General features: G+C 38.6%; 1 protein-coding gene across 1 annotated transcript; it reads left to right on the top strand.

Moving 5' to 3' along the window:
* Window positions 1-6,819: 6,819 nt before the first annotated feature.
* On the top strand, window positions 6,820-8,864 carry LOC109926761 (UDP-glucuronosyltransferase 2A1-like). Its single transcript, XM_048615956.1, is given in 2 exon segments — window positions 6,820-8,002; window positions 8,005-8,864. Coding segments are annotated over 2 exon segments (1,599 nt in total). The 3' UTR covers window positions 8,421-8,864.
* Window positions 8,865-12,308: the final 3,444 nt, after the last annotated feature.

The raw sequence follows: 12,308 nt of genomic DNA, 5'->3' as shown, positions 1-12,308 counted from the left end.
ACTTTGTTTTTGTTGTTGTCAATTATTTCTACTTGGTTTTCCTGATGTTTCTTGCATTAAAAATGTTCCATTATTTATGTCAGTTTCAACTAGTTTATACTGTTGCTATTAAGCCTACCGATCATTACTAATTAATTCAATTACAGTGTGATGTGGTTATTTAGGGCAATATAGTCAGACAGGTAGATACTGGAAGTTCTACGATAGTGTCATCTATTCAGCGGTACAGTCAGGGACATCTCACTTCTGGAGACATTCCTAGAGTGAGAGGTGGACAATTGAGTTGGCATGGTTCCTTTTGGAGCCAATAGCCTAGGTAGAACTCTAAATGATGCTTTACTGAAAGCATTTGAGGATTTAAGGTCCAAATTAAAACAGAGGAAGCAATGATCTCTGGACTGTTGCTCAAGTCAAATTCAATTGGTATATTGGATTAGAGAATTAAATATGAGGCTGAAAGAGTGGTGTGGAAGGAGGAATTTTGATTGGTAGAGCACTGGAACACATATTAGGAAGAATCGGCTGTTATTTTGGAATGGGTTCCACTAAAGTTGAGTTGGGATCAGGGTCCAGGGGAAAGGGTACAATGAAAGCTGTAGATAGGGCTTTAAAGTAAAACTGCTTTTATTAATCGGTTTTTAGGTCATCCCTTCACTTGTTATTCAGCTGTCAACATTTTACTCACATTGTTTGTATTTTTCTGTTGACACTTGTGGTTACCTGCAAAGACCTGTTATTCAGCCCGTGGACACTCACACTATTTATATTTAACTGTTGACATTCCTAATTACCTGGAATTATCTTGCCATTATCTCCCTACCTATATATTCTGTGCCTGTGTGCCCGTTTCTGTGCGCATCTGACAAAGGAGCAGCGTTCCGAAAGCTTGTAACTTTAAATAAACCTGTTGGACTATAACCTGGTGTTATGTGACTTCTAATTTAAAATAAGACACAGGGTGGAGGTGAACGTGGTTGGTGAGGCGGTTAGGTTATTAGAGTGTTATTACTGTAAAAGGGAAAAGTAAAACTTTTAAAGTAATGTGATGATTTGGGTAAAGGCAAACAGAATGGAATAGGAAAGGACAAAGATTTTTAAGGTAATAATGCATCAGTAAACAAGGTCTTTACAAAGAACTTAATAAAATTAATGACTCATTATCCAAATACATGAAACACTTGTGGGAAGGTAAATGAATTGGTGGATTAAATAGTCTTAATAGTTTAGCCCTAATCATCATTACAGAGAAATGCTTGCAAGATGACCAAGGTTGGAAAATAAATATTTCAGGGTACATAACATTCAAACTGACAGGCAATGTGAAAGAGAATAAAGAATAGCCCTGATATTAAAGGATGGCGTAGGACATTATGAAAAAAAGATATTTTTCAGAAGATCAGAAATTGGAATCAGTTTGGGGAGAGGTCAGGAAGGAGAAAAATCAGAAACAGCAGTCTCTATAATGATTTAAACAAAGAAACCAAGAGTTTGGTGTCTAAATTTTCGAAGTTAAATGGAACTATAAGCTCTGAGGAGGACACAAAGATGCTGTAGACTGGTTAAGGGAATGGGCAACAAGGTGTTAGATGGAAGTACAACAAGCAATAGGAAAGTTTTAAAGGCAGTTTTTCCTTTATTGCAAGGAGATTGGAATACGTGAGTAAGGATATCTTACTACAGTTGTAAATGGCTTTGGTCAGACCATACCTGGAATATTGTGCTGTGTTGTGGTCTTCATATCCAAGGAAAGATATTCTTGTCTTAGAGGTATTACAGTTAAGGTTTTACTAGAATTGCTCCTGGGGTGAGAGCTTTGTCCTATGATGACAGATTGAGTCATTCAGACCTATGCTCTCTGGTGCTGAGAAAAATGAGAGATGATCTCATTGAAACAGATAAGATTTTGAAGATATTTGACAGGTTAAACTCTACGGTTGTTTCCCCTGACTGAACAGTGTGGAATACAGGGGCAGAGTCTCAAGGTAATGGGTCAATCATTTAGAACTGAGATGAAGAGAAATTTTTCCACTTAAGATCATTGTGAATCTCTGCAGTTGTCTCCCCCCATATATTGTAGTTGTCTACTTGTTGAGTATGCTCAAGACTGAGATTTGATAGGTTTTGAATTTCTCCAAGAGTTAACGGATTTGGGAAGCATCAGGAAAGTGAATTTAAATTGCAGTTCAGTCATAAATGGCAAAGTACACACAAGGGGAAGGATGATATATTCATGCTCCGACTTCTTATTTTCATAAATTTGGAATAGCAATAGACATTGATCGCTCAGATCCTTGAACCTGTTCCAGTACTGTATTAGATCATATCTGCAGTCTTTTGAATCTATCAAACCACACTGGTTCAAAAACAACTCAGGTTTTTACCACAAAGAAAGCATTCTCAATCTTAAGCTAATTCATTTGGCCTCAACATGTTTTTGGCAGAAAATAGTTCCAGACTTCTGTTACATGTTAGGTTAACACCTACTTCCTGATATTATCCTTAAATGTTGCTTTTATGTCTGAACTGTTCCAATGAAGAAACTGTTTTCGTTCTATTTACGCTACCACATCCTTTACATTAGCTTAAACACGTCAATTATAATTCCTTTGATGCTTTAAGAAAATACAACTCCAGACTTAGAAACATGTCCTCATCATTTTACCCTTTTAATCCAGGTATCATTCTGAAAAATTTATACTCATCCTATCCATAGCCCTAAGGTGTAGGGCCTAATATGTAGAACTTGAATTGATGTCTAACAGGAGCTTTAGACAACTGTCATGTCATTTTTGCTCCTTTACATCTGGCCCCTTTAAAATACTTATTTAATTATTTTATGTGCCTGCCTTCTACAATACTTCAAGTTATTTATCATTTTAACGTAGCAATATGATCTAAGAGTTTTAACGGGGAAGTTGTGGAACAAACTTTGACACTGAGCCACATTGACACTGAAGCTTCGTCAAAGATTTTATTTTCCAGAGTTAGGCAAGCAGAGGGAGGGTATTCCACTGTCAGTGGCAGTGGTAACTGATGACATGACTATCAATGGTTCAATGATGACAATCATGGATGTGTAGGAACTCAGAATTGGATGAGAGCTGGAAGCTTAAAAAGTTAAAGGGGTGGTGAGGTAACAGAGATACATAGGGCAAGTCAATGAATGGATCTGAAAACAACGAAAAGAATTTTAAAACTGAGGCATTGCTGGGCTGGAGCTGATGTAGGTCAGGGAGTAAAGAAATGATATGTAAACAAGATTTGTCCCAATTTATGATATGGGCAAAGGTTTGGGGCAAGCTCAGGTTTATGCATGGGAGCAATGGAATAGGCAAGGTTAGAGGTAACAAAGACATGGAAGTAAGCTCCTGTAGCTGACGAGGGGGCTGAGATGGGAAACATTATGAAGTGGGTATACTTTCAGAAGCTCATCTTGAAATTAAGTAGGATGCTGAAGTGATTTGTTTCAGCATCGGCCAGAGTGCAGGGAGAGAGAAAAAGTTGGTGGCTAATGGATGGAGTTTGTGTTTTCAGTTTTCCCAATATTTAGTTAGAGATAAGATCTGCTGATTCATGCTGGGCATTCTACATACAGCATGAAAACTCAAATGCAGGGGGGATATAAAGAGAACTGCTGAAAAAGTGCAACTGACTGTCATCAATATGGATGTGAAACCTATTGTCTTGTTTTTAGGTAATGCTGCTGAGCGCTAGTTACGGATGAGGAATCAGGGCAGACCAGGATAGCTCCTTTCAGAGATAGTAGGAACTGCAGATGCTGGAGAATCCGAGACAACAAGGTGCAGGGCTGGATGAACACAGCAGGCCAAGCAGCATCATCATAGGAGCCTCTCTGCTCCTATGATGCTGCTTGGCCTGCTGTGTTATTCCAGCCCTGCACCTTGTTAGCTGCTTTCAGATCCATGAGTCACATTTCAGGAATGGAGAAAGCAGCCATTTTCAATGATTTTCTGCCTATGGTTGAAAAGATTTTAATGAAACGAAATGCAAGTAATCTCAACCAGGGGTATGTTGAGGAGACCTTGACAAAAGGTTGGGGAGAGATTTTGACAGAATAGGCAGAGAAGGTATTGTGCTTGGGAGAGGGATGGCAGAATGGACACATGAATGGAAGCAGACACAAGGATGTGTTTGGACATTGCCTTATATTTGACTGGCTCAATGATAGTACAGCACCAATAGAAATAACTGAGAATCTCGCTGTGAAATTGGGAAGGTGAAAACACATGTACAGTGCAATTAAAGGGGAATAAAAAGCCATGAGCTAAGAGGAGAGAGGGCACAATGAGTTGACATAGAAATTGAACTCACCCAGATTGAGCAGTCACGTTGTCCAGAAGCAGAGGGAAGAAAACAGTGAAGCTATTGTAGTGTTGTAAAACATTGAATTACGCTATTTTGTAGAAAGGCATGGGAGCAATCCCCATTGTCCTGACTGCTTTCTGTGGTTAAGACCAAAACGTAGTATGATTTTAAGAATGAGTTGGATACAGCAAGTCAAGCTCAAGGGACCAAAGAATATGGGGGTGAAATTAGAAGAGAATATTGAGCCAAAAAGTTAGCCATAGTCAAAATGAGTGATGGAGCAGGCTGAATGGATTGCTTCTGCCCTATTTTCTATGTTACTGTGTTGCAGAGCAACATTAGAATGGATGTGACCTAAGAATAAAAAAGTAGACAGCAGGCAATATCAGGGATTCCAATGCTGAAACAAAAATGGAAAATATTGATATTATTCAGCAAATCTGATATTATCTGTGCAAGCAGTAACAAAGTTGATGTTTTAGTCAATGAATTTTTTCAGAATGTTATGGAGTGCAGTGTACTGGTTTGTTCTAAATGGCTTATCATCATCATTATGCTATTGTCAATTGGAAAGTTCACTCTTAAGAATATATTACCAGTTTTCATCAGCAAGTTAATGTGCCCACCCCAACATCTATCCCACAACATTTGCTAAATCACCTTGCCCTTCTCATGCTGTGACAATAAGTTATTTATGAAAAGTTTGCCTATGCACTACATTAAGTCAGTACTTTCTGTGAAAGTAGAACAATTCAAAAATTCAGAAACAAGCAGTGAATTCTAGAGGCAGTGTTAATGCAAAGGAAACGTCTGCCAAAATGAGTTTGTATGCATGCCAAGAGAATGATCATTTCACATAATAAATAGCAGACGCCCCCCATTATTAATATTACTCAATCACAAATTCACAGACATTTGCCAGCTGCTTAACATAACCATACACCACTTTATTTGAAATCTCATGATTCGGGAATACAAGACTTGCTGCTGTGTTCGATTTGTGCCTTATCGGTAAGTAGAAGTTTGCAATTTCATGACAACATGTTTGATAACTCGGGTAACGTCATCATAGTCTTACCGGAACAAAGAACTGCTCTTTCATTAGAGAGAGCTGAGTGGTTGCGATTTAATATGAGACTCACTACATCTCAGGTGAGCGGAGAGGTTGAGATGGAGCGTCCTTCATGGTATCCCCAGCTGTTAGCAGACAAGATAAAATAGCCTTTCAAGTGCCTTGAATAGACTCCTTTAGGCAAGGCAAGTTTGAGTTGCTTTTAATTTCTGTACAACAATATTGCAGATTATACTACGTTCATACTGAGAGACTAGAACAGAATAATAGAATGATTGAGAATCTTGTGGAACCTGTTGCTCCTGTAGTTGGAACTGGCTGCTTCTTGCTTATCTGCTGAAAATCCAACACAGTCTGTTTCTGTTCTATCCGAATGTTTATTTTGCACAAGAAGTTATTCAGCCTACAGCTCTGATATGTTTAATATACTGGCAAGTCCAAACACAACTGTGACAGAAATATCTTTGAGTAAGTGTAATATTATGCGTTTATAGGAAGAGTGAAAAAGCAGAGCATTTTTAAAAGGTTGTGAAAGTTTACATTCATAAGAACTAAGGCGTTCTTTCACACACTTTATAGAAAGCTAATGTGCAAATGGCAACAAGCAATTACGAAGGCAAATTGCATGATATCCTTTATTGCCAGGGGGTTGCTTATAAGGTTAGGGATGTCATGTTGCAGGTACATTTGAAGTTGATGAGATTATACCTTGGTTGCCTTACCTGAGGATAGACAGATATTTTTAATCAACCTATTCAGATGTGTTATAACACATCTCTAAGGAAGCAAGACATGAACCTGGCAATTCTGGCTCAGTGATAGGTATACTGTGCCACACCATTAGACCCCTTTCCTAAGGGTGGATATACTTACTTCGGAGAGGATGCAAGAAAGATTCACTAAATTAATCTGGAGAACACAAAGCTATCATATGAGGATGTGTTGATTAGAACTAGGTTATATTCAGTGGAGCTTAGAAAATTGAGAGGTGATCACTTTGAAAGGTAGAAAATTCTTAGTGACTTGACAGCTAAGTGCAGAAAGGATGTGTCCTTTAGAGAAAGAGTCTAGATCTTGGTTAATAGTATCTGGATTAGAGGGCATCCATTTAGGACTGAAATGTGGCAACATGTCTTGATTTGAGGACTGTATCTCTTTGGAAATCTCATCTCAGTAAACTATGAATGCAAGATACAAAGTTATCGAATCCATTCAAATAAGGGGAAATGGGGTTAAGACTGGAGAGTGGAATTGATGTAGAAGTTCAACCATGGTCTTATTGAATGGTTGAGGTAAATTCAAGGTCCCTACAGTTTATTACTGCTGCTTATTTATTTGTCTCTATATTTTCCAATTTATGTTATACTATCAATATTTCTATTCAATTCTCCAATAGGATCTGACTGTTACATCCTCCCAGTATGAAGTGTCCTAGTTGGAAGAGCAGATTCGAAGTTGCGCCTGTTCTTAGTGCCATCATCATCATGTCTTGTATGATAACCCAGGCAGCTGATATATTGGTTGTACCGGCTGAAGTAAGTCATTGGACCAATAAGAGAATTCTACTGGAAGAACTGAAAAATCATGAACGTAACTTCACAGTGCTTTATTTCTCAACTTCTTGGCATGTCGATGCGAGGCCTGATTTATATCAATCTGTGGTGGTAGAACTTGATTGGAATGCGACAAGTGAAGATATTTTGCGAAAATTTGTACAAAAGTCATTAGAGATTTTACAGAACGGTTCAAGGCCATGGACTTTTCTTCAGTCCTAATACAAACTAATGTCTTTTATGCACACCTGTCATAGTTAGGTTCACAAGGTTGTTATCACAGTCTTTGAAAACAAAAGTTTGTTGAGACAGCTTGAAAATGCACACTTTAATTTAGTATTTGCAGATCCTGTTTTTCCCATAGGTTCATTGCTTGCTTTTTATTTAAAACTCCCTTTGGTGCATAATGTTCGTTGGCTCACCAGCGGAGAAGCTCATTTTCTCTTTGCCCCTTCTGCATTATCTTATATCCCAACGCCGGGATCACAATTGACGGATAAAATGAATTTTTTCCAAAGAACAAAAAATGTCATCTTAAATCTTTTTCATCGATCCGTAACAGAATTCCTAACTCACCCCATGTACAATGACCGCTGCCATCGCTATCTGGGCCCAGACACAGACATTGAGACAGTTCTTCTAAGGGCAGATGTGTGGCTGATGAGAGTAGATTTTATATTTGATTTTCCAAGACCCACCATGCCAAATATTGTTTATATTGGAGGATTCCAGTGTAAACCATCCAAACCTCTGGAGAAGGAGTTTGAAGAGTTTATCCAGTCCTCAGGGGAACATGGGGTTATTGTCATGTCTTTGGGGTCCATGGTCAATTCTTTGCCAATACATGTAACAATGCAAATAGCAGAGGCCTGTGCTCAAGTACCTCAGAAGGTTATTTGGGGACACAATGGAGAGACCCCTCCCAACATTGGAAATAATACACTACTGGCAAAATGGATCCCTCAGAATGACCTACTAGGGCACCCAAAGACACGAGCCTTTGTTGCTCACGGTGGCACCAATGGGCTTTATGAAGCCATCTATCATGGGGTATAGTTGGAGTACCTCTGTTTTATGACCAGTTTGATAACTTAATCAGACTTGAAATCCGAGGTGCAGCAATGGTAATTGATATCTCCACCATGCAGTCAAGAGATCTATTGCAGGCACTCAACAAGGTTATAAATAACACCTCTTATCGGGAGAACATGCAGAAACTCTCTGCTCTCCACAGAGACCAACCCGAATCTCCAATGGAGAGAGCTATTTTCTGGATTGAGTACGTTGCCCGACACAAAGTGGCACAACATTTGCGCTCAGAGTCTTACCGAATCCCCTGGTACGTTTACTATTGTGTAGATGTGATGATCTTCCTGTTGTCACTGTTCCTCATGCTTACGATGTTGTTAGTTGTACTGCTAAAGAAACTTTGTACCATTATTTGGCAGAAAAAGCAAAAAGTTCTGTAATTATGGTTTTGACATGAGAAAGGGGCACTTGGACATCATAATCAGACATGCTGTTTGATATAATTAGCCACTCTTTGAAATTTTGCATTACATATGAGCATCACAATGGCACTGATGTGCATAGTCCACGTGACTCATTTGTGTGATGGGCAGAATGTGTTTTTAGCTGGATGGCAGCATTGTGTTAGTTGCAAATACCACTCATGTTGCTACTGCACAGTATTGTATTCATGTTAATAGGCTGATGATGATTCACTCAGTAGGATTCATTAACTTTGTGTGTTAGATTACTTAAAACAATGAAACCCATTACAAATTATGAAGCAGGAACTTCAGAAGCCAACTGATTTCTGGTTGTACAGCTCGCAGACAAATGGCAGGCAGAGGCACAACATTATATGCACACAGCATGTCAAATTCTTAAGGACAAGCTCTTTTAAAGGCAAGATTCACATAACAACAAACATCTTGCTTCACGTATTGCTGAAAGTTTTGAGATATTTCACTCTTCCAGATTAATGAGGAACTTTTCATGATCGCAAGTGGCAACCTTATGCCTGGTTCATAGGTTTGTGTGACATACACTGAGACAGGATCATTTAATATAAAGTGCTCCTTCCCCTTACATTGCTATGCCTTGCAAAAGTCTGGATAAGTGCAAAATGAAAATGTATCTTTTTTCAACAAAACACAAAAGAATTTGTCAACAAAGAGTTTTCAGAAATTCTGCTAAAGTCTGAGAAAACAGTTCATTACTATGTAAGGTTCCAATCCAATCCAGTCTAAATGTGGTAACTGGTACCTCACGGGTCATGTTTGGTGTCCGCAGATAATCAGGCTCCAAAAATGAATCATATCAAACTCGAAGTATTAACTCTGTTTCTATTTCCATAAATGATGCCAGACCTGCTGAGTTTCTCTTGCACTTTGTTTTTTTCTATTTTAGATTTCCAGCAGTTGCAGTGTTTTGCTTTTACATCAGGCTCCTGGCTGATTGTAACATAAGGGCATTCCAGAAAGTTGTGATCAACATTTGATAACTGAGCGATGAAAACAGAATAATCTTCTACTCTTTGCATCCGTTTTCCATCAATGCCTGATTAAATGAAGATGAAATGAAGGAGTCTGTTTGTTGAACAAGATAACAGTGTACTCATACTGACTGCATATGAGTCTTACAGTCACAGGCCTAAACAAAGAAATGTTAATCTAAAACTTATATGACTTCCTGTATGGTTTTGGTAAATGGAAGTTGAGAAAGTAGAACAGGACGGACACCTAAAAGGGCAACAACATTTGCCTTAGTGGGCCCTTTGGACGATGCAAAAGTGGTGTGCGAGACAGCATACTTATCTAAGAGTCAGTAACTTCAAGAATGCTGAAAGGGTATCTTGCTGTGAAATCTTCCATAGGCACCTGAATAGGTAGAGGGGACCTTGGTTTAAAGTCTCATCTAAAATTGAGCACTTCCAACATCACAGAGCTCCCTCAGCACAAAAAACAAGGTGCTGCCCTTTCTGTACTCAAAGCCCCGCAGTGGTAATTTTAGGCAGTAGCTTGTGGTTTAGAGGCAAGTATGTTAGCAACTGCATCACAGCAAATCCTGCATGATGTATTTTTACTGAATACTCCGGCATGCCGGGGTTAAATGGAGGGTCATATTTTTTGAAAAAGAACAATGGATACATACAATCTGATTTTGAATTGCTGTAATAATATAATCACGTGTATTAATAAAAGAATGCTTCAGGTTGATTTGTTTCTTCTCCTTGATAATTTTGACAACTGGAAGTCAGCTCTTTCTGACTGACTTCTAATCGGATCTTGATCATTTTATTTCAACCAGTGACTGTAAGATTGTTCAAGTAAGCCAAATATTGCCATGCTTCTATTATGTGGTTCTGTAATTTTCCAAATGCGTTCCCTCTTGTTCCGTAATTAAAAAAAATTCCATAGTTTATGTCTGTTTTCATATGTTTATAATTTTGTGAGCCAATAGGCCATCATGATGTAAGTCAATTATAGATTCTTCTTCAATGTAACTATCCTGCTGTATAATAGGAACAAGAATAGGGTTTTAACTATTTGACCTTGCTCTGTTATTCAACTGGATCCTGCTGGTGTGTATCTTAACTTCATCGACCTGTTTTTGTTCCATAAACTTTAGTACCTTCTCCCTAAGAAAAGTTCATCAATGACAGTTCTGAAACTTTCAATCTGTCCTGCTGCAGCAGATCTTTGGCGATGAAAGTTCCCGATTCCACAATCCTTTCATGCAAAACAACTTCCTGACATCCTCTTGAAGGGTATAACTCTAATTGAGTGTTGTTGGAGCTACACCCATTCAGGCAGTTGAGGAATGTTGTCACTTGCCAACTCCTGACTTGTGCCTTGTAGACAGTGGACAGATGAGATATTGGCTTTGCAACAAAAACTATATTGATCACAGAAATTTGAGTGGCCATGGTTTTCTGCTGAGGGATACTTGAGGTAGAACCACCATCTACTCCAAACAGGGATATTAACATCAAATGTGGTAGGGAGAGAATCACAGTAACATAATATATTAGTACTGACTCTTCATGACCCCGTGTCTGGGTTGAGCCTGAATATGAGCATTCAGAAAAATTGAGATGGAGACCACCTGGGATTCTAAGTCTGATCTTGGCTTGAGTTTCCCTTCAATCGCCATCAAAAGATTGTCTGCATTTCAGTAAAATCAGTTCTTAACCATTTATCTGAGGGGCACCATCTGCTACAGTACCAGCCACATCCTCATTGTCACTGACTCTTCAAAGGGATTCAACTCCACTTTCATTGGCACCCCAAAACTATCCTGATAATCAACTTAAACTGAAAACTTAATGCCAACATGGAGATTGATAAAGGGTGATTGTTATTCTAGCCCCTGACTTTAACCATAAGACCTCACTCTCATTGTAATACAACATGATGATAATTGTAATTCGGAACCCAGTTCTATCCTGGGAGCTAATCCTATATCAGGTGTTCATATTAATTGTAACTTACACTCTATTTCGCCATTGCATTTCCTTTGCAGGTCTCAAGGTCACCCAGAAAGTCACAATTTGGTATTTTTAGCATTTCCATGGTAAACAAAAACAGACAAAAGTGGGAAAAGTATTCCAGAAACAGTACAAAACAAATGAGGAAATGGAAAACATGCAAACACAGACATGGATTGAAAAGGAGATGACACAGTGTGGAGCTGGAGGAACACAGGGGCCAGGCAGCATCAGAGGAACAAGAAAGTTGACGTTTCGGGTTGGGACTCTTGAAACGTCAACATTCCTGCTCCTCTAATGCTGTCTGGCCTGCTGTGTTCCTCCAGCTCCACACTGTGTTATCTCTGGCTGCAGCATCTGCAGTTCTTACTGTCTCATGAATTGAAAAAGAATAATTTTATGAGTACATTTGGCAAAGACAATGTTACAAGAGATCACTTAACTTAGCATAATTTGTTTCCTAACTCCCCTTGTGTGGATTTCAGGACTGATTGTAACAATACTTCTGATACAAAGATACAATGCAGCATGGTTATTAATTAAAATGGCCTATCATTAACATTAAAACATTGCTAATTGGAAAATTATCACTGTCTTACCAAATTTCTACAACTAATGAATATGCCCACTCAAAATAACTTTCTCACAAACATACCATTTTCCAAATTAATAATCTTGGTCATTCCTACCATAACACTACCTATCTCTTTTCATATTAATAGAGTTGTAGAGACAGAGAAGTCTACAGTGCAGAAAAAGGCCCTTCGGTCCATTACACTCATACCTGTTGAAAACAACCATCTCACTATTCTAATCCCACACTGCTGTTCTAACATCCCTTGAAAAGTATATCTGCACTGAT

This window comes from Rhincodon typus, chromosome 33 (genome assembly GCF_021869965.1).
Source record: "Rhincodon typus isolate 14 chromosome 33, sRhiTyp1.1, whole genome shotgun sequence".
Taxonomy (NCBI): domain Eukaryota; kingdom Metazoa; phylum Chordata; class Chondrichthyes; order Orectolobiformes; family Rhincodontidae; genus Rhincodon; species Rhincodon typus.
Note: the sequence above shows the minus strand (reverse complement) of the source record. Positions and strands in the feature narration are given on the sequence as shown.